Source organism: Triturus cristatus, chromosome 4_1, assembly GCF_964204655.1.
Source record: "Triturus cristatus chromosome 4_1, aTriCri1.1, whole genome shotgun sequence".
Lineage (NCBI taxonomy): Eukaryota > Metazoa > Chordata > Amphibia > Caudata > Salamandridae > Triturus > Triturus cristatus.
In genome coordinates, this window is record NC_140585.1 from 90,983,985 (window position 1) to 91,008,395 (window position 24,411).

Genomic DNA, 24,411 nt, shown 5'->3' on the forward strand with positions numbered 1-24,411 from the left:
ACATATTATTGACATCCTACAGATATGTTCCCTACTGGCCTGCATATATCAGGCTGCCAGTTTTGTCACAGTTGAAATGTTCTCATAGACTTCTACTGCAGTTGACTGGGTCTGTACACGAGGATGTTATTTAATGTCTTGTATTTGCACAACCTGCAGCTGTTTTTTATTACTCTAGCGCTACCAGCAAAACTTTAACCATCTCTTCTACATCTGTTCTTTTTCACTCTCAAGACTCGGCCCTTTGTCCCTTGTAAGGTTTACAGGAGGGAAAATATTCCAGATTATGCTGCAAATTGAGAAATGTTCTTCCTTGATAGTGACTATGGATTTCTATAACCTAAGGTGGAATATACATTGTGCTCAAGGCCAACGTTGACTATCAGTTCTTGTTCTTTGGCAGCATGTGTCCATATGTGCACTCTCTTGTTGGATATAATTAGACTTACCATTGCCACCAGTAATGTGGAGAAAAAGTGGATCGTGCAACTGACATGTCCCTACTGCCTAGTTCCACTCTATTGTACATACAAACCTCAATCAATTTAAACTTGTTTGTGAAACACACAGTGGTAAACAATCCAGGCTCAACCAGCAAAGTGTCCTTCAATACCAAATTAGAGGAAAAGAAAATGGAAATTATGCAGCGCATAACACACATGAGCATGGTTTATCCTAAGAGCCTTATAAGTATCTACACCAGTGCCCATAGGGCAAAGGTGTTGGTTACCAGAGAGATGGCTACTCAGTCGCCCTACTTTCTTCACTTTGAAAACCAGGTAATAGGGAGAATATCTAGGGAAAGTTGAACCACTCTTCCAAGTCGATTAATATAGTAGAAACAATCTGTGAGTGGGTCAGATTAGACCATACAATTTTCAGGTGGACTTCTCATACAACAGTGGCAAATAATCTTGAGCTACTTTTGAAGTGTCTGTTGTCTCTCCATCCTAGTTGCATTGCATGACTGTCATCCATCACAAACTAAATCTGCCCCAAAAAAGAATTTATCACGATCAATGGTTTGCATTCCAACTCGAGACCAGGTACAGTGCAAAGCATACAACATATGTTTCTATGCGGAAATCTCATCACCGTAGTGCTGGAACTGCAGCCCTACGAGCCCTCTCAGCAGATATCCAAAGGCTCAGATGCCATCTGCGTTTAGACGCTGGGTAAAAAACTAATGGAAAATATGTTGTTAGAAGACATTGCAGATCAGACCTCCATCTGTCTGAATTGTGTAAAGCAATGGTATTATAAAAAAGGTACATTAGCAACGATAGAAAGTGTCCAGACTGTCACGCCAAAGACTACCCAAACAGGATTGAAGTTGTGGCCAAAATCCACAAAGACAAGATCTCTACAAAGCAGATGACAGACACATGCGTGGTTTCCAAGATTAGATCTTATGATAGATTGGGGTGGGCGGAATTTGCGAAGTCGCGTTACGCAAATCTCCGCGAAATGGTTTAAAATCTCCGCGAACACGCAGAAATTCCGCGAACACGCGGAATTGCTTGCTCGCGATGCTTTTTTCCTGTTCACGACCGAAATATCTCGCGAACCCGCAGTTTGAGATCGCGAACAAGCAAAAATTCCGCGAAGCCGCGGAAAGCAGAAGTTTGGGCAATTCCGCGTTCTCCGCGGAACGCGAAATTACCTAAATTCCGCAAATTCCACAAGCGGTACGGAATTTGCCTCCCAGGCCTAATGATAGACACAACTATAAAAGAGTAAGATATGCCCCGGAATGAACCATGCATCACACCCGTAGTAAGTGATAATACCTGATGCGCCTAATAAGACTTCTTCAATAGTGAACTTCTAAGGGTGCCTTGACTCTGGACAATACCTTCTGGTGGCAATGGATGAATGCTTCAGGGTCCACTAGGAGATCAGATATCATCCACAGTAGCTCCAGCAATGCCATTCCATCCCTTCTTTAAACGTTAGCAGCATGAGCCATTCCAAGCAAATTATAAACTGACAATGGGCCTTCATTCAATGGTGTCAAATTCACATGCTTCCTCTAATATGTAAGTGAGACACAATGGAAGATGAGGCTGCTGGGACCTCTAAAAAAGGGCACAGCGGAGTGTTCCATGTCAACATGAACAGAAGTGGTACGAAGAGCCAGGTCAAGCACGATTTTGATAAACCACATTTCGTCTCAGTTTCTTGGAGATGTTTTACACATATCTCAGGTCCCAGAGACAAACTACTCTCAGGTTGTGGCAGTCACAATAATATGATTGCATGACAATACCTCAGTGTTATTATACAGAATTCTACAAGTCGGCTACCAAGCTACAACTTGCTGCCAGGCTAATTACTTGTACTTAATCCTGCAGAAAGAGATTTATTAAGATTTGGCATACCTACGAGCCTCAGTTTATTGTTTGGTAAGATACTGATTTATACTGTAATCAGAAATCACTACAGACTGGAGACAACTTAACATGATGTTGTTTACCTACACTGTGATCAAACCAAAGCAGTATATTATAAAAAGAATTTTAGCTAGAACTATTGTTATTATTGTATGAGCATGAGTGGTTGGTCATAAGTAGTGCTGGACTTACTACTGTTTTGCAGCAGTACTTTAGAAGTACAGTTTGTGAGTAGCATTTTTAAAAACTATTGTAGTACTACAAAAGTACTGCAAAGTGCAGTTTGCGAATCAGGTCTTCCAGGTGTTAGCTCCTACTAAAAAACAGTACTAAGTCTAGCACTAGATCTAGCCTCCCACTGGTCGTGCAGCACCCTCCCATACAAAGTAATGGAGGTAGGGACTTTAAAGAAAATCACAAAGGAAATTATGCTAAATTACATTAAATTGTTTAAATTAGTCAAGCATATGAATAAATGTGATTTATTGTAAAACAAAATCTACAAATATTACATATTTCTTACTTACTTTTGAAATATTTAAAGAAACGTTTCTTAATGTAAACATCAATGTCATTTTTTTTAAATAAAAAAGCTTACATTAATAGGATACGTTATATCCTGAGCATAGAGGTGACCTCAGAGGAGTGTTTTCCAATCAGTGTTGTCTCCTGGAGATGAAAACGAGGCAGTGGAGTGAAAGATTCACTCACTTGCGAGGTTTCCTAAGAGAGGAGCAGACCATCCTCCAGTAAGAGAAAGGGAACACAAAATAATCAAAAAAACTGACTCGGGGGTATATTCACAAGGAATCATCTCCGATTTATCACCACCTTAACGCATGAAAAGTGGAGATAGATTTAACACCCCATTCACAAGCTGGTGCAAACTGCAGACATTGCCAGTATTCCTGCATTAACTGCCCCCAAATATATCTCCACGGTGGCCACCACCAACTAACCCTAATAAGATGCAGAGTAGGCGTTCCCATTCAAAAACACACGAAAAAACCTCAACACCACTTTCACAACGAACTGACAGATCTGCAATGCGAACAAAAAACAGGCGATAAGCAGCGGTAGCAGCACGGAATTAACACCTGCTTTTTCTGGTGACAAAGCAATTCCAAAGGGGATGATGGACGGAGTGTTCAAACATTGCAAGAACTCACCCCCAGTCAACTGATCTGGGTTTAATCCATCATCATTCTTTAGCTCACTCCGCCACCCCAGTTCAGACATGGCCATATGCAAATCAGTATGACCCTGTGCCTCATGGGAACAGTCCAGCCCGAACTTCAAGCCATGTCTTCCCTGGACCGGAAACAAGAATCCTGGGACCGGTTTCTGGCTAATCAGCCGTCATCAGCCAGGCTAGCTTGAATCCAGTGGCAAAGTGAGCAAGAGACCCACGTCTGGCCATACCCTGTAAACTTAGGGCGAACAAAGCAAAACCTAAGGGGATGATTGACGGAGTGTTGAAACATTGCAAGCACTCACCCCCAGTCAACTGATCTGAGTTGTAATCCATCATCATTCAATAGTTCACTCCGCCACCCCAGTTCAGACATGGCCATATGCAATTCAGTCTAACCCTGTGCCTCATGGGAACAGTCCAGTCCGAACTGCCAAGCCATGTCTTCCCTGGACTGGAAGCAAGCTTCCTGAGACCGGTTTCTGGCTAATCAGCTGTCATCAGCCAGGCTAGCTTGAATCCAGTGGCAAAGGGAGCAAGGGACCCACATCTGGGCATACCCTGCAAACTTGGGGTGAACAAAGCAAAACCAAAGGGGATGATGGACGGAGTGTTGAAACATTGCAAGCACTCACCCCCAGTCAACTGATCTGGGTTTAATCCATCATCATTCTTTAGTTCACTCCGCCACCCCAGTTCAGACATGGCCATATACAAATCAGTGTGACCCTGTGCCTCATGGGATCAGTCCAGCCCAAACTGCTAAGCCATGTTTTCCCTGGACCGGAATCAAGCATCCTGGGACTGGTTTCTGGCTAATCAGCCATCATCAGCCAGGCTAGCTTGAATCCAGTCACAAAGTGAGCAAGGGACCCACGTCTAGGCATACCCTGCCAACTTATGGTGAACAAAGCAAAACCAAAGGAGATGATATATGGAGAGCTGAAACATTGCAAGCAGTCACCGCCAGTCAACTGATCTGAGTTTAATCCATCATCATTCTTTAGCTCACTCCACCACCCCAGTTCAAACATGGCCATATGCAAATCGGTCTGACCCTGTGCCTCATAGGAACAGTCCAGCCCGAAGTGCCAAGCCAGGTCCTCCCTGGACCGGAGACAAGCATCCTGGGATCGATTTCAGGGTATTACCCTTCATCATCCAGGATAGCTTGAATCCAGTGGCAAATTGAGCAAGGGACCCACGTCTGGGCATACCCATTCCACTTAGGGCGAAAAGTGATACGCAAACAAATGACGGACGGAACGCTGAGTAAATCACACATTCACCCCCAGTCAAAAGATCTGGGTTACATCCATTGTTCTTCTGCTCATTACGCCACCCGAGTTTCGACCCAGCTATATGCAAATCAGTCTTAACTCAGTGCCTCATGGGAACAGTCCAGCCCGAACTGCAAAGCCAGTAAAATATAGCTCTACTATGCGGACCGTGGTCTGGAATCAAGAAACGAGTTAGAGAGAGAGTTGACAATAGACCCCACTGTTTGTGAAAAGCATGCCAATTAGAGATACATGGAGCCTATAACCCAGCATAATCAAAAGCAACCCCCAGGTAAGGAAACGGAGTGACCATTTGTCACGATTTCTCCTTGATTTCTAGTTGGCATATTTTCACATTCTTGAGCCACAAGCCATTATAAAGGATTTGGAGCTGTTAGTCTTCAAGTTTAACTTCTCCAAATCTATGAAAGTGCAGAGCAAAGATATATATAGATATATATAAAGAGAGAGCAAAAACAAAATGAGGGTGAAGACACAACACTGACACACTCTGCGAAAGAGTGGAGAAGGATCACTGCACTTTGCACCATTCCCATACTGGAATGTGACAAAGATAATAAAATTAAATGAAATGGAGATAATCCACCAGCCTGGGCTCCACTCCCGAATCAAACAGATTTTCCAATTGCTTTGGCTGTCGAAAGTGCAAGAAAGGTCCACAAAGGCAGGAAAATTGGACTACTCTCAGCAACATTGTATTTACTAATCAGCAGATGCAGATTTAAACATTGCTCTAAGGTCCAGGCCAGTCCTAAAGCCAAATTGAACTTTGGAAATTATATTACCCAGCAGTCCAAAACAAGAGTCTTTTGAGAGTGATTTTACCAATTATATTTACAGTGGAGGCTAATAGGGAATGGGTCAATAAAATTTAGTGTTCTGACAGTTCCCCTTTTTAAACAATGGCACTATAATAGCCCACCGCCAGGATTGGGAAGACCAGACTTAGAGGCTGTATTGATACAGCTAGTCAGAAGGGGTCCCCAAAACTCAGGATTATACATGTAGAGATAAATGGGTACCCCACCACTCACTTAAAGTTTATTAAATGGGCTTTTATGTAAAGCATACATCACCTCGTGTTGAGTAAAAAAAATATTAATGGGAAAATTAGGCGGCCATAGTTCTCTGTACTCAAAAACATTATCATCATCAGGCAGGCAGTGGATCCCAGTGAAATGGGACACCATGCATCTAGAATGGTATTTGGAGCTGAGCCAACTTATTTGATCATTGAGAAAGAGTCTTTGGCATTATGGTGGGGAACCCAATATTTCAGAAAAGTTGTAGACTTGAACTACGTATAGATCATAACATCCTGGTGGATTAGTTTAAAACGGTTGTGTGACAGAAGCACAAATAGTTTTACCACGCGTCCCTATACCATGTAGCCCAACAACAAATGCGTCTTAACCACGTAATCCTTTACCACGCATGCCTTTACCACAATATTTTGTGGTCTAGGCATAAATGGTAAAGGGTCTATGTGTGGCTAAAGTCGCCATTACCCTGCCCCCGCGCTGTCCCTTAAACTACCTCAACCCCTTACACTGCCCTAAAACCTACCCCGGCACCCAAACACCAAAAATGACCCCAACTACTCATTCCCCTCCCACTGCCGTAAGGCCAAAAATCCTACACTACAACGCCCCATACCCCAGTGCTGTTCCTTATACTCTCCCACCCCGCGCTTTCCCTTAAACTACCCCAGCCCCTTCCACTGCCCTAAAACCTACACCATCCCCCAACCCCACTCCCCTCACCGCCTTTCCATGCTTCCTTCCCTCTTCACTGTCTTCTATCCCTGCAGCAGGTTGGCCACGCACTGCCGTAACCACGCATGTGCGTGGTTACGGCATGTACGTGGTTAAGGCATGCATGGTAGAGCTTGCGTAGTTGGAACACGCGGGGTTCAGACCCGGTGTTCCATATCGCCTATAAGAGTATCTATAGGATTTAAAGTATAAACCAGGAAAGACGCCTTTTTCTGCTGATTTTGCGTCCTATGTGCCTGTCAATATTAATTCGGAAAAAGGTGATTTAAAAGATCATATTGAGATTGTTTGAAGTGTACGTTGTGTAAGTTCAATGTTGATGATGCCTAACAGGAAGTAGAGTGGAGAAAATGCTTTCCAAAAAGTCATACAGTCTGCTCAAGGTGTGCGGCCCAATTCAAGTTTACAACGTGGCGCCCGGAGCGCTATAAAGCAGTCACTGCAAAATAAAGCAATTTCCTTCTTGAATAAATGATCCAAAAATGTTTTATTTCTCTTCTTCTCGGTTTATTTGCACCAGCTCCAATATAACATGTCTTTTGCCTAGAACAGACTTTTCCACGGCTGCAATAAGTGCAAAACATGTAATGTATTCCCACAAATTAAAATGCACACCAGAAAGCACCTCTCAAGAGGTTTAGAAGAGAAGGTTTTCAATCAGAATTGGTGAGGGATAATGGTACACATCAAACTTCACTAGAAATGGGGAAATTGATTGAGTCTCAAGAGTTCAAGCATACCAGGCCCTCTTTATACCATCCTAGGAGTAATAGACTGGAGGGGCGTGTTAACAGGGCTTTGAAAAATCAATTGCAATTAGAATGAATCATTTAGGTGATGTGGAAACAAGGTTTGAGGGATGTTTTATCAACTATCACATCTACTTCTCATGTTAGTATGGGATTTGCACACTCTGTGTTGTTAAGAAGGAGAGTTCCTGGCTCAAAGTTGAATAGAATATGGATGGATTGTGGTGATGTGTAAAGAGAGTGCAGGATGGTTGTGCTAATTTAAAGAAGAGTATTACTAAAGTGTGTGTTGGAGATATGGTTGGAAGACAGATTGGGTCAAAAAACAGGTTGAATTATAAACTAAATTTCTTTGCCTGCTCAAGAAGTTAAGGTTACAGAATATTCAATGGCAACAAAAAATAATGGGGTTAAAAATATATTAATATTGGTAGAGTTGCTGAAATACCATCTAGTTGTTCAAATGTTCAAAGGTTTTTAGAAAACCGAAATGGAAATAAGCCTTGCAAAATCTAAATGACATTATTCTGAAGTTACTTCATTTAAAGTTTTTCAGCATCTTTAGTCTTTTCTTCATTTTGATGAGGGGGATATGTAGTGTATTTACATAATGTGTTTACCTTGTGCTATGTATATATGCATGTTGGGAAATACTTGTGTTCATCTGCAGAGTTCTGCACCTAGTCAGCTGCTGGGAGTTCGTAGCAGTAGTTGTATATTATAATTCCAAATGAAATGCATAAAAGTTGTGGATTTCTCATCATTTCATATCTCCACATGACTCTTGCCCTTTCCCTTATGTCAATTGCCAGGTATTACCACTACTACTCTAACAACCACCACTTCTACAAATGCCTGCTTCTTGTACAACTGCGATCACGGCTATTGTTTGTTTGGCAAATGCTTTTGTAATGACGGATTCACTGGACCAACTTGTAATGAAGGTGAGAGAGGAAGGGTGGATGGAAAGACCACACATTTGGCACAATCGAAAGATTAATTGCAGATCACAGGCACAATAGTTTGCACGGTTGTATTGTAAACAGCAGGCCATTAAACAGACAAACTGTTTTAAATGAAACACATTCGTAAACAGGCACTGGCAAAGTCATAAGTAAGCTTATTTTTTGTGTTAGATATGTGTAATGTTTGAATGTTCCTATATATTTTGGGTGCCAATAATGAATAAAAGCTAATGTACTATCTTCTGCTTTGCAGAATTCTTTGACACCAGTCCTCAAAGGCTAAGTAACTACGAATCATTACTCATTGGTGAAAATAGATGTGCATTCAGAGAGCATTCAGGGACTAGCTACACTAGATACACCAGTTCAACTGAGGCCCCTGTCCTGCCCATTTAGCCCCTGGCACAGCCATTGTGACATGTGGTGTCTGTGGCCTAGATTTGCAAGACTAAACATGATCCAGGACTCTAATGATTCTGCTTACTCTGCCATTTCTACTCATGGCCATTCACTTACCTACTCATCAGCAATTCAGAGGTTCTTGTGGAGCGAAGGAAAAGGCACAGAGCACCCTGTGAAGCCACTGGAGAGGACACAGAGTCTCTGATGTCCACTCCTATCACATCAAACGATCATAAACATGTTGGCCTCGAATGGCGGAATAGTAAATATTCTGAGGTTCAGGTACAAACACTGATTCAATAAATGGATGAATATCAGTTATTAACATTCTTTGTTGATAAATACATATGACTGTTCAAAAAGAGGATACACAAGTTGGACACACACAGAGGAACACATTTTATTAATACTTCCCATTCAACACCATATGCTATGTAATATACATAATACCTTCCTTGTATAGAGCAGCCACTGGTATTCTGAGAGGGATTAGAAACACCCTAGAGCTCTTCTCCCTGTTGTTCCGAATGTTCTTTGGTAACTACTTCCCCCTAATGAGCCTGCCTGGTAATAACATGGTCAAGAGCAGGCTTCCTTCCTCCTCATTATTTTCATAATTCTTTTATATTGTTTTGATATGACACCTCTAGAGTTCACATTCATTGGCTGGGGGAATACATTGACAAATATTAATATCAACATCTTGGCTTCTGGAGCCTTCAACTGTTGGATGTCTCCAAAAGTCACAAGGATCTCAACTAATAAGCGAAAAAGGGTCAAGGTGTACATGCCAGTCTGCCCACATTGTGCGCACCCTCGTCTGTTTTAGTAGCTGGTTTTACAAATGCCAGAAACACTTGCACGGCCTGCGATAACACAAATATAGAGTCCTTTTCTGCATTTCATTTGATGAATGAGGTAATCTTATGATGCCCACATGAGTAAGGTGCACTCGAGTTAACAATGAATTTTTTTACATTCATCTAATTGTTTGCGATTTACTACACTTAGGTGAAACTATGTATCGCTCCAAGGGAGTGGCACGCTGACTATTAACAGTTTAATCCTTACATGTAAGCAATTTCAGCAAGGTAATGCCGAAAATAGGCTCTGTCTGTCTTTCATGTAGGATCCACACATGACATATTATTGACATCCTACAGATAAGCTCCCTACTGGCCTGCATATATCAGGCTGCCAGTTTTGTCACAGTTGAAATGTTTTCATAGACTTCTACTGCAGTTAACTGGGTCTGTACACGAGGATGTTATTTAATGTCTTGTATTTGCACAACCTGCAGCTGTTTTTTATTACTCTAGTGCTACCAGCAAAACTTTAACCATCTCTTCTACATCTGTTCTTTTTCACTCTCAAGACTCGGCCCTTTGTCCCTTGTAAGGTTTACAGGAGGGAAAATATTCCAGATTATGCTGCAAATTGAGACATGTTCTTCCTTGATAGTGACTATGGATTTCTATAACCTAAGGTGGAATATACATTGTGCTCAAGGCCAAAGTTGATTATCAGTTCTTGTTCTTTGGCAGCATGCGTCCATATGTGCACTCTCTTGTTGGATACAATTACACTTACCATTGCCACCAGTAATGTGGAGAAAAAGTGGATCGTGCAACAGACATGTCCCTACTGCCTAGTTCCACTGTTTTATACATACAAACCTCAATCAATTTAAACATGTTTGTGAAACACACAGTGGTAAACAATCCAGGGTCAACCGGCAAACTGTCCTTCAATACCAAATTAGAGGAAAAGCAAATGGAAATTATGCAGCGCATAACACACATGAGCATGGTTTACCTTAAGAGCCTCATAAGTATCTACCATAGGGCCCCATAGGGCAAAGGTATTGGTTACCAGAGAGTTGGCTACTCAGTTGCCCTACTTTCTTCACTTTGAAAACCAGGTAATAGGGAGAATATCTAGGGAAAGTTAAACCACTCTTCCAAGTCAATTAATATAGTAGAAACAATCTGTGAGAGGGTCAGAGTAGACCATACAATTTTCAGGTGGACTTCTCATACAACAGTGGCTAATAATCTTGAGCTACTTTTGAAGTGTCTGTTGTCTCTCCATCCTAGTTGCATTGCATGACTGTCATCTATCACAAAATAAATCTGCCCCAAAAAAGAATTTATCACGATCAATGGTTTGCATTCCAACTCGAGACCCGGTACAGTGCAAAGCATACAACATATGTTTCTATGCGGAAATCTCATCACCGTAGTGCTGGAACTGCAGCCCTACGAGCCCTCTCAGCAGATATCCAAAGGCTCAGATGCCATCTGCGTTTAGACGCTGGGTAAACAACTAATGGAAAATATGTTGTTAGAAGACATTGCAGATCAGACCTCCATCTGTCTGAATTGTGTAAAGCAATGGTATAATAAAAAAGGTACATTAGCAACGATAGAAAGTGTCCAGACTGTCACGCCAAAGACACTACCCAAACAGGATTGAAGTCACGATCTCTACAAAGCAGACGACAGACACATGCATGGTTTCCAAGAGTAGATCCTATGATAGACACAACTATAAAAGAGTAAGATATGCCCCGGAATGAACCATGCATCACACCCATAGTAAGTGATAATACCTGATGTGCCTAATAAGACTTGTTCAAACTTCTAAGGGTGCCTTGACTGTGGACAATACCTTCTGGTGGCAATGGATGAATGCTTCAGAGTCCACTTGGAGATCAGATATCATCCACAGTAGCTCCAGCAATGGCATTCCATCCCTTCTTTAAACGTTAGCAGCATGTGCCATTCCAAGCAAATTATAAACTGACAATGGGCCTCCATTCAATGGAGTCAAATTCACATGCTTCCTCTAATATGTAAGTGAGACACAATGGAAGATGAGGCTGCCAGGACCTCTAAAAAAGGGCACAGCGGAGTGTTCCATGTCAACATGAACAGAAGTGGTACGAAGAGCCAGGTCAAGAAAGATTTTGATAAACCACATTTCGTCTCAGGTTCTTGGAGATGTTTTACACATAGCTCAGGTCCCAGAGACAAACTACTCACAGGTTGTGGCAGTCACAATTACATGATTGCATGACAATACCTCAGTGTTATTAAACAGAATTCTACAAGTCGGCTACCAAGCTACAAGTTGCTGTCAGGCTAATTACTTGTACTTAATCCTGCAGAAAGAGATTTATTAAGATTTGGCATACGTACGAGTCTCAGTTTATTGTTTGGTAGGATACTGATTTATACTGTACTCAGAAATCACTTCTGACTGCAGACAACTTAACATGATGTTGTTTACCTACACTGTGATCAAATCAATGCAGTATATTATAAAAAGAATTTTAGCTAGAACTATTGTTATTATTGTATGAGCATGAGTGGTTGGTCATAAGTAGTGCTGGACTTACTACTGTTTTGCAGCAGTACTTTAGAAGTACAGTTTGTGAGTAGCATTTTGTAATACTATTGTAGTACTACAAAAGAACTGCAAAGTGCAGTTTGTGAATCAGGTCTTCAAGGTATTAGCTCCTACTACAAAACAGTTCTAAGTCTAGCACTAGATCTAGCCACCCAGTGGTAGTGCAGCACCCTCTCATACAAAGTAATGGAGGTATGGACTTTAAAGAAAATCGCAAAGGAAATTATGCTAAATCACATTAAATTGTTTAAATTAGTCAAGCATATGAATAAATGTAATTTATTGTAAAACAAAATCTACAAATATTACATATTTCTTACTTACTTTTAAAATATTTAAATAAACGTTTCTTAATGTAAACATCAATGTTATTTATTTTTTCAAATAAAAAAAAATTACCTTAATGGGATATGTTCACCCCCAGTCAAAAGATCTGGGTTAAATCCATCCCTTTTCTGCTCCCTACACCACTCCAGTTTGGACCCAGCTATATGCAAATCAGTCTTGACCCTGTGCCTCCTGGGGACAGTTCTGCCTGAACTGCCAATTCAGGTCCTCCCTGGACCAGAAACAAGCATCCTGGGACTGGTTTCAGGGTATTACCCTTCATCAGCCATGCTAGCTTGAATCCAGTGGTAAAGTGAGCAAGAGACCTACGTCTGGGCATACCCATTCAATCTAGGGCGAAAAGTGATACGCAAACAAATGATGGACGGAATGCTGAGTAAATCACACATTCACCCCCAGTCAAAAGATCTGGGTTAAATCCATTGTTCTTCTGCTCATTACACCACCCAAGTTTGGACCCAGCTATATGCAAATCAGTCTTGACTCAGTGCCTCTTGGGAACAGCCCAGCCCGAACTGCAAAGCCAGTAAAATATAGCTCCACTATGCGGACCATGGTCTGGAATCAAGAAATGAGTTAGAGAGAGAGAGTTGAAAATAGACCTCACTGTTTGTGAAAAGCATGCCAATTAGAGATACATGGAGCCTATAAGCCAGCATAATCAAAAGCAACCCCCAGGTAAGGAAACTGAGTGACCATTTGTCACGATTTCCCCTTGATTTCTAGTTGGCATATTTTCACATTCTAGAGCCACAAGTGATTATAAAGGATTTGGAGCTGTTAGTCTTCAAGTTTAACTTCTCCAAATCTACGAAAGTGTCCAAAAGGGATTTAAGGCCTTTTGGAGTTATGTCTTAAAGGACAGCACAGTCCACATTAAAGCTGGCACAGGTTTGCACTTTACCCTTGGCATATCATGCGCTCTCTAAGAAGTGCAGAGCAAAGATATATATAGATATATATAAAGAGAGAGCAAAAACAAAACGAGGGTGAAGACACAACACTGACACACTCTGCGAAAGAGTGGAGAAGGATCACTGCACTTTGCACCATTCCCATACTGGAATGTGACAAAGATAATAAGATTAAATTAAATGGAGATAATCCACCAGCCTGGTCTCCACTCCCAAATGGAACAGATTTTCCAATTGCTTTGACCGATTATCACTGTCGAAAGTGCAAGAAAGGTCCACAAAGGCAGGAAAATTTGACTACTCTCAGCAACATTGTATTTACTAATCAGCAGATGCAGATTTAAACATTGCTCTAAGGTCCAGGCCAGTCCTAAAGCCACATTGAACTTTGGAAATTATATTACCCAGCAGTCCAAAACAAGAGTCTTTTGAGAATGATTTTACCAATTATGTTTACAGTGGAGGCTAATAGGGAATGGGTCAATAGCATTTAGTGTCCTGACAGTTCCCCTTTTTAAACAATGGCACTATAGTAGCCCACCACCAGGATTGGGAAGACCAGATTTATAGGCTGTATTGATACAGCTAGTCAGAATTGGTCCCCACAACTCAGGATTAAACATGTCGAGATCCATGGGTACCCCACCACTCACTGAAAGTTTATTAAATGGGCTTTTATGTAAAGCATCCATCACCTCGTGTTGAGTAAAAAAAATATTATTGGGAAAATGAGGCGGCCTTAGTTCTCTGTACTCAAAAACATTATCATCATCAGGCAGGCAGTGAATCCCAGTGAAATGGGACACCCAGACACCATGCATCTAGAATGGTATTTGAAGCAGAGCCAACTTATTTGATCATTGAGAAAGAGTCTTTGGCCTTATGGTGGGGAACCTAATATTTCAGAAAAGTTGTAAACTTGAACTACGTATAGATCATAACATCTTGGTGGATTAGTTTAAAACGGTTGTGTGACAGAAGCACAAATAGTTTTACCACGCGTCCCTCTACCATGTAGCCCAACAACAAATGCGTCCTAACCACGTATTCCTTTACCACAATATTTTGTGGTCTAGGTATAAATGGTAAAGGGTCTATGTGTGGCTAAAGTCGCCATTACCCCTGCCCCCGCGCTGTCCCTTAAACTACCCCAACCCCTTCCACTGCCCTAAAACCTACCCCGGCACCCAAACACCAAAAATTACCCCAACTACTCATTTCCCTCCCACTGCCGTAAGGCCAAAAATGCTACACTACAACGCCCCATGCCCCAGTGCTGTCCCTTATACTCTCCCACCCCGCGCTTTCCCACTACCCCAACCCCTACCACTGCCCTAAAGCCTATACCGACCCCCAACCCCACTCCCTTCACCGCGTTTCCATGCTTCCTTCCCTCTTCACTGTCTTCTGTCCCTGCAGCAGGTTGGCCACGCACTGCCTTGACCACGCATATGCGTGGTGACGGCATATGCGTGGTTAATATAAATACAACAATATCTCAGCCGGATTCATTAAGACTGATTATATTTGTATGTACAAGACATTACAACAAAAGAACAAAAGGCGAGAGACTTCAAGATATTTGTTAAATGTGCCCTTGGGCATCATATATTTTTAGAAGACCAAAAAATACACAAACAGTTGTGACAGCACTGTTAGGCATAAATGCGAAGGCAATCCTAAAGAAATGTGCACATTGTGTTCGTGACAGCAAGTGACAACGTGAAAAAACACCACAGTGCAAGGCGCAAGAGAACCGTGATGTAGGGTATATACAAGATATATACAAGATAAAAAGGTACACACAGAAATTATTTCAGATACATAGATTGTCATTTTCAATGTTTTGGAGAACCAAAGTTCAAGGTGCGCCTCAAGCGTTTTGGCTGGTGGGCAAGAGTCGACGGCGTTTCGATCCTGTTAAATTAGGATCATCTTCAGGACCGGGTGGCCTTTTTGATGAGTGCTGATGCACGTGAAGAATTCGTGCTAGCGCAGAAAAGGGGACTCGCTGTAATAGTCGAATCAATATTGGGCAGGGCGTCAGAAATGAACATCCAAGCGAAATCGGTTGTAGGCGGCAATACTGGAAAGGAAAGAGTAGGTTGCAGGGATACGACCCTGATCAACTCTGTCAAGTTTCTGGAAGCAAGATGCAGCCTGCTGCATCTTGCACACGATCGTGGCATCCCGGTGATTCACAAGCCTTGTATTTATTCCAGAATCGAAATCTCTCCCTTTCGCTACAAGGTATCTTACCGAACCTTGACCTGCCCAATATTGATTCGACTTTTACAGCGAGTCCCCTTTTCTGCGCTAGCACGAATTCTTCACGTGCATCAGCACTCATCAAATAGGCCACCCGGTCCTGAAGATGATCCTAATTTAACAGGATCGAAACGCCGTCGACACTTGCCCACCAGCCAAAACGCTTCAGGCGCACCTTGAACTTTGGTTCTCCAAAACATTGAAAATGATACTCTATGTATCTGAAATAATTTCTGTGTGAACCTTTTTATCTTGTATATATCTTGTATATATCCTACATCACGGTTCTCTTGCGCCTTGCGCTGTGGTGTTCTTTCACGTTGTCACTTGCGCCGTCACCTTCTGTCTCGAGCACTATGTGCACTTTTCTTTAGGGTTGCCTTCGCATTTATGCCTAACAGTGCTGTCACAACTGTTGTGTGTATTTTTTGGTCTTCTAAAAATATATGATGCCCAAGGGCACATTTAACAAATATCTTGAAGTCTCTCGCCTTTTGTTCTTGTTATGTCTTGTACATACAAATATAATCAGTCTTAATGAATTCGGCAGAGATATTGTTGTATTTATATTGTACCTACCCAGATCTCAGCTTGGTTTATGGGTTATACTCCTGTGGTTTTTTTTCTATATGTGTGGTTAAGGCATGCATGGTAGAGCTTGCGTAGTTGGAACACGCGTGGTTCACATCCGGTGTTCCGACTGTTTCCTGTTTAAAGCCAGTAAAACTACTAGATGTACATCCGTGCATTGCCAAGTGGCCATATCGCCTATAAGAGTATCTATAGGATTTCAAGTATAACCCAGGAAAGACGCCTTTTCCTGCTGATTTTGCGTCCTATGTGCCTGTCAATATTAATTCGGAAAAAGGTGATTCAGAAGATCATATTGAGATTGTTTGAAGTGTACGTTGTGTAAGTTCAATGTTGATGATGCCTAACAGGAAGTAGAGTGGAGAAAATGCTTTCCAAAAAGTCATACAGTCTGCTCAAGGTGTGCGGCCCAATTCAAGTTTACAACGTGGCGCCCGGAGCGCTATAAAGCAGTCACTGCAAAATAAAGCAATTTCCTTCTTGAATAAATGATCCAAAAATGTTATATTTCTCTTCTTCTCCGTTTATTTTCACCAGCTCCAATATAACACGTGTTTTGCCTAGAACAGACTTTTCCACGGCTGCAATAAGTGCAAAACATGTAATGTATTCCCACAAATTAAAATGCACACCAGAAAGCACCTCTCTGCTCATCTATGCCAGCCAGGAAAGAAAACGAGAATGCCCACATCATCAAATGTCTGTGTGTCACCAAATTAGAAGTAAACCGCCTGCCCCTAGTCAAAGAAGAGTGATTGTGGCTGCTACGTGCAAAACAAATAAGGCATCAGATCCAGTGGGCTACATGCACTGACAACTCGACTAGCTAAACCATATCCCATCACTAGCGTCTTAAACATTCAGACCTATTTGCAGGGGTTCCACTACAACAAAAACCATGCTAGAAGCGAGCAACTATCTTAACATGTGTTATGCAAGTTCCCCAAGATGATAAAACAAAGTAGGGTTGTGGTGAGTTACGAGTCCTACAAAAATAAACAAATAAATACATTTCAAGGGGGCCTAAGAAGGCGCCCGAGCAATAAGGCAAATCCTTAGTCCCAAAAAATAAAGTCTATGGGGCAGATTTACAAGCCTCTTGCGCCACTTTTGCGTCACTTTTCTTATGTTAAAAGTGACACAAAAGTGGCGCAAGGGGCTTGCAAACTGCCCCATGTTTTTATAGACTGTTTTTACAGTGCTCCGATGTCACATTGTAAACTTGAATTTGATTGTAACCTATCTTGGGGTAACAACAATTGTCACACCCTATAGGTAGCAGCGTGTCAGAGACTGTCTGACTGTAGCACTTTATTTATTCATGGGTGGATATTCAACATTTGCAATGAGTAATGATATACTAACCCGACTTTTATAAGGGATGTGCGATTTATTTTGACTCTGCTAGCTTTCTACACTATTGTTTGGTTCCAAATATTGTTTCCTGATATTCAACATTTTACTCAAATTGCTCAAGAGTTGAGTTGCTCTAATGAGCTGTTTTGTCGCGCAATAAGAACAACCACACCAAATATTTGCACTTAGCATAAAAGGTCACTTTATTAGGCCAGACAACATAAATTAGAATCTTGCTACAATAAACATTCTTGGAACAAAAACCCCATTGTCATTACTCTTGAAACTTTTGGCTATCCAACCAAATATTCCCCACAAGACTTCTCATCAAAAATACCCCATGAAATGCACAATCCCAATCAACCTTTCCAACGCCCTTCCCCCACCCCAGAGGGAAGGATAAGCCGGCTCCAGACCATCCAACCCCCAAGAAAATACGCCACCCAGGAAAACCAGAGAGTTTTCCTGGTTCCCCCCCACCCCTTTAAACAAAAATTATGTTTGCTGCCACAACCTTAGTGGATATTAAAGGAACACCAAAGATTCTCGCCCCAAAAATCCGCCAGTAGATCTCTCAACTCCATTAAATAGTATGCCTGGCCCATTTGTGACAAGTGCACCCCGTCTTCCCTGAAAAGATGATATTCCGCACCTGTGATATTATCATGAGCTAAAAACTTTATCCCCATTGCAGAACAAAAAATTTTCATTTACCGATTGAGTTTCCTGCGAGCTCTTTCCATCACCATGTGGTTGCGAGCTCCCCTCCAATGGTGCCTGTAAATAAATTCAGTCCAAGCCAGAGTTGTACCTACCCAGTTATTCTTGAGCACTGCCAAGTCCACTTTCATTTTCTTCAAAAGGGATAAACCGGACAATGCCACAAGATCATTTTCCCCCAAATGGATTATTAATAAATCAGGAAAACCTCTAGCAGAAGACAGCTCAGAGTGCATAGGAAATAAATCATCCCACTTCATCCCCCCTTTCCCCGCCATACAACTTCATGTCCCTTGCTAGGCAAACCAAGAGCTCGGCCATAAATCTGCTGTTGGGCGAAGCTGGCTGACCACTTTACAAACGAATGGCCCACTATCCATGTCAGCCTCTTTGATGATAATGAACTTTTAACACGACCTAGCGAATAAAACCAAAATTAGTCCACATAGTAAATAACATCTAATTTCCTTACATAACGTGTGCAGCAATCAGATTTCTATCTCCCAATCTTTTTAATGTCATCCAAACCCCAACCCAATCTGTAGGCTTCAGTCGCTGCCTCTATCCGAAAAGAGTGAGTCCCATAAAGTGCGGGTTTTTTTCCCAACAATGACAAAGTTTTACGTAAAACTGCCAATAGTTGTCCACTAGTAATTTTACTCCAATTCTTGTGAATGAATATGTCCCCACGTTGAAGGCCTAAGGAAACAAAAAATTACTCCCATTCCTTCACTGGACAACAATCCTGCACTCTGCTACCCTTTAAAAAGATACAAGTGCCTCTACCCAGCTGATCAGTTTTTGACTTCCTCAAAAGAATGCTAAACTTCCCACCTTGCACTTGAATATCCTCTTCCTGCATGCCCTTCTGATCCCGCAGACCTAACAACTCGGAAACACTAAAAGCACCAAAAAATAGCCAAATCATACAAAGTCTAAAACATGAAACCTCCCACAAATCATAACAGCACACTGTTAACTGCTTTAAAATTTGTTGCAAAATGTGAAAAGTGATTGGCTCACGTAACTCTGAAGAAGAAGAACGTTCCCTCCCAAGACCCTTCAACATACGCCTTAATAAAACATCCCCCGTAAACTCCTGTCTCCACCACAACTGACTATAAAACGAAATGCCGGCCAATTTTTCTGAGATTGTTGCATGAGATAACCCCAAATTGACCAAATACAAAACAAACCGTAACATAACCTCCCTGATACCATCTGTAGAAAGAACCATTTTGTGAAACTTAACATAACTTAAAAACTCCAACCAGGCCTGATGATAACTGCGTCTAGTAAAAGGGGCTATAGAATTTTCCACCAGATCAACGATTCTCATTCCCCCCAACGCCCAGATGTCTTTCGGGATCGAAGTTTTGCAGCCATCCGCCCCCGGCGCCAAACTGCGAAATTTCTGCCAATTGAATCTAGACAGAGCATCCGTAATTGAGTTATTAACACCTGGAATGTGTCTCGCTTGAAACACAATGTTTAATCTGAGACTTTGCAGCATAAAAACACGCAACAGGTGTAATACACGCACATCTTTTGCCTTTTGCTTGTTAATTAGCTCCACAACAGCCATATTGTCAGTATGAAACAGAACATTCCTATCCTTAAACTCCTCCCCCAAACTAAAACAGCCACTATAAGAGGGAACAATTCAAGAAAGGCTATGCTTCGACCCTGTTGTAGCCAATGTGGAGGCCATTTTTCCGCACACCAACGACCCTCCCAAAAAATGCCGAAGCCATGCGCTCTAGAAGCGTCTGAAAAAATCTGAAAATGCCAGATGATGTCATCCTCCACAAAATATAGAGAGACTTCATTAAAATCCTTCATAAATTGCAGCCAAATTAGTAAGTCCTCCTTAATTTGCTTGGTGAGCCTGATCCTGTGATGTGGAAGAAATGCCCCAGACATCGCCATCCCCAAGCATCTAAAGAAGGTCCTGCCAGCACGCACCACGCACCTAATCTTTGGAAAAAAGCTTGGACCCAATTAACTACCGTCCTATTTCCAGACTTCCCCTGCCAGCCAACATACTAGAAAAAGCTATAAACAGGCAACTTAGTGATTTTCTCCAGTTCAATAACTCTCTGGACTCACAATACGGTTTCAGAGCTTTTCACAGCACTGAGCTGGCGCTTCTTAAATCTACAGAGGAAATTAGAGCGGTGATGGATAAGGGAGGGAATGCGATGTTGATCCTATTAGACCTATCCGCGGCCTTTGATACCGTTCATCTTAAGGTATTACTTAATCGGTTATCAAAGATCGGGATAGGAGGTCGAGCATGGAATCTGCTAAACTCCTTTCTGAAGGATAGGTCACAAACAGTCGAACTTAATGGCAACATTTCTGAACCCTTTTCTTTGCCATGTGGGGTGCCGCAGGGCTCATCTCTTAGCCCTACACTTTTTAACATCTATGTGGCACCCCTGGCTGGCATTATTAGATCTTTCGGGTTTCAGCTCACCTCCTACGCGGACGACACACAAATTGTGTTGTCGGTGATGGAGGGAGCTGAAAAGGAAACAGGTGCGCGTTTCTCAGATTGCATGGGATCCATTTCTAGGTGGATGTCGGCAAATTGCCTCAAGCTGAATTCAGCTAAAACGGAGGTTCTGAGATTTGGCAACAATCCTCTGATGTGGACACCTGATTGGTGGCCTGATAATCTTGGTCTTTGCCCCAGACCTTGTAGGAAAGTCAAAAATCTGGGTGTCGTGGTAGATGACAAACTCAATATGGGGGACCAGGTGAGCAAGGTGACGTCGAGATGCTCTATGGTGCTTAGAATGATCAGGAAAATCAGTTTTTTTTAATCCGAGGTGAGTCTGAGAATGGTGGTGACCGCACTTATATTATCACGCCTCGACTATTGCAACAGTCTTTATGTTAATATGCAAATACAACATCAAAACAGGCTGCAGGTTATTCAAAATGCTGCTGCCAGACTGTTGACCCGGACTCCTAGGACAGTTTCAGTCAAAGGAGAACTAAAGAAGCTGCACTGGCTCCCAACTCATTTGAGATCTCGTTTTAAGGCTTTGTGTATAGTGTTTAGAGCCTTGAACGGGACTGGTCCAGAGTCTCTAAAAAATACGTTTTTTTGGTACATCCCTTGTAGAACTCTTAGATCTACTGGTGCTAAGCTAGTGAAAACTCCCTGCTTTAAAAAAGTAAATTGGGGAGGTAGAAGCTTTGTAAATAGTGTGTCTAAAATCTGGAACGAACTCCCTTTCATGCTGAGAAACACCTCTGACTTCAGCTTTTTTAGGAAAGGTCTTAAAACATGTTTTTTCTCTCAGTTTTAGTTCTCTGTTATCTTAGGTTATCAGTGCTTAGCGCCAGGACACCGTATGGTAATCATGCGCTCTATAAGTCATAATAACATAACATAACATAACACCACGCGGCAAGCGAAATTCAAATAGCCCAAAATACGCTGAACCTGCCTGAGCTGAACTTTTTTCTTGTCAATGATCTCCAATAAAAATGACCTAATCTCAGTCACTTTAGCCGCCGGCAACCTAGCCATCATAAGTTCCGTGTCAATTTCAATACCTAAGAATGTAAGTTTGGTACCTGGACCCTCAATTTTTTACCGAGCCAAAGGAACGCCGAACTCCTCAGCCAATTGTTTGAAAATGTTCAGGCATCTGTGGCACTTGAGCTTTGCCAATAAACAAGAAATCATCTAAATAGTGACATACCTGTTTGTGACCACTTTTTCCCGAAAAACACCACTGAAGAAAAGTACTGAACATTTCGAAGAGTGCACATGACACCGAACAACCCATTGGGAGGACTCTGTCTATGTAAAAAGAATCATTGAAAAACATGCCTAACAGCTCAAAATCTGATGGGTGAATGGGCAGTAAACTAAACGCTGACTGGATATCACATTTAGCCAGTTCCGCACCACTCCCAGCTGTGCGTACCATCCTCAGGGCATCATCAACAGATGTATAAGACACATTGGAGTCTGACGGGGAAATGAAGTCATTAATAGACTGGCCCTCCGGCCACGATAAGTGATGGATTAGTCTAAATTCACCTGCCAATTTTTTGGGAACCAAACCCAATGGAGATATCATCAAATTCTTCAAAGGACAGTGCTTAAATGGACCTGCTATCCTGCCCTCCTGTATCTCCAAATCCAATTTCTTCTAAACCACTTGAGGCAACTCCTTCGCTGATTTTAAATTGTCAGACCATCTATTATAACGGGGACCCTGATAACCTATCTTAAAACCCTCCTTGAAACCCCAATAGAGTTTTGAAGCTGATTCCGTATCAGGATACCTTTCCAACCACTGTGTCATGACCGATAACTTAATTGGGGTATGAGCCCTTTGAGATAAACTGCGGAAAAGCTCCCCTACCTCTTGGTGATTTTCCCTGATCCCCAAACCTTTGGTTGGCAAAACACTCGAGGATGATGGCATGTTTCCCACCACACTGTGAACATTCGTGCTTAAACCTGCAAAATTGCCTGATGCAGGAACCTCGATTAAAGTTCCAACAGGATCCCGTAACTGGTAGTTGTCCTGTTCCCACAACACCCGCCCCAAATTGGGTGGGGTGAGGCAGAAAGGGCCGATAAGTAATTGGGAGCCCTCTTGCAGTATGCGTTGTCGCAGGCATCTGAGACGAGGACATCCACTGAAGCCACAGTTCCTGATCCACATCCCCCCAAGGCTTATCATGGAAAATACTTACTCTAGCCTTAAACTCCTCATCATAGCTGAGCCATGCGAACCCCCCGGACTGTAAATGTGCTTTGCGTATGATATCAATATACTTAAACATTGCAACAGCCCTGTCCTGATGTTTTTCACAATAGACGCTTGCATAAATTAAAAATGCTGCCGTCCAATTTTCGATATTTTTTGGAATCCTAGGACGCCTCGAAAGCTTCCAATCTTCTTCCTTGGACCCCTGCTTTGCTTGAATATCCCTATGAAGGAGCTTGAATACGTCTACAAATTCGTGGTCCCAAATCCTCTTCTTAGTTTTCTCAGCCAAATGCGTACCCAGGGGCATGGACAAACCCATGTAAGGTAATTTTTTAAGCATGGGGTGAACGGCACCTGAAACTTGCTCAGATGAGGATTCAGACCCATCCAAGACCTGTTTATCAGTGCTAACCTGTTTATCAATGCTTGGCGCCTTATTTGATCCCACAGCACCTGAACCCACTCCCACCTGTTCTGCAGATTTACCAAACACCTCCCCCGCCCCACAACCCGAACCTTCCTTCAGTGAGTCATCACCCACCCCCACTGAACGTACACTAGGTTTGTCTGTCAAAGGTTGCGGCCACGAAGACCACCACTGAGGCCTACCTGATGTCAATTGAGTAGCCCGCTTCTGGAACTCCTGAGGATCCTCTCGCCGTTGTTGCCCCCAAAGCCGTTCCTGCTCCGCTGTCTTGCCCGCTCGTGACCTCTGAAAAATACTAGCAACAACAGTTGACCCCGACCCCTTTGTAACCGCTACTTGTTCTTGACGCATAGCTCTTGCATCAAAAATCCCTTCATCAAATAGAAAACCTTCATGTATATTTTCGTCCCCCAAACCTTGACCAGCATATTCATCAGGTATGACCAAATCATTATTACTCCCACTCGGCATTTCCCCGTCTCCCACCCTGCCATCATAACAATCCCAATTGGTCACAGTAAAATCCGCCTTTAATCCGCTCTGTGACACCACACCCTTACCAACAGCCGCGCCATGCTTCGCCTTCTTGTACTTGGACACGCCCGCCGCCATCTGCGGGACCTTGTTAGATGAAGACTTCCAGCCGCTCATGCCAGACGCCGCTACCAACTTACCACCATCCCGAAACTGTGTGGCACTGCCCGTTGCCGAAGATGGAGTGGCATGATCCACCCAGACCCATTGCCCTCGACTTGGCCCTAATGCAGAGTCAAAAGAAAACTGTGAGAAACAAGGAGGAGAACGAGATTCCGGAAAAATAGATTCAAATCCTGAAGAATAACCAGGAGGTTCAG

General features: G+C 42.4%; 1 protein-coding gene across 3 annotated transcripts in view; it reads left to right on the plus strand.

The window, feature by feature from the left end:
* Nucleotides 1-24,411, plus strand: part of LOC146839630 (uncharacterized) — an 812,224-nt gene that overhangs the window by 452,917 nt on the left and 334,896 nt on the right. For all 3 annotated transcript variants that reach the window (XM_085651718.1, XM_085651719.1, XM_085651720.1), the window contains one exon: nucleotides 8,223-8,354. In XM_085651718.1, the coding sequence (XP_085507844.1) occupies nucleotides 8,223-8,354 (132 nt within the window). The remainder of the gene's footprint in view (nucleotides 1-8,222; nucleotides 8,355-24,411) is intronic.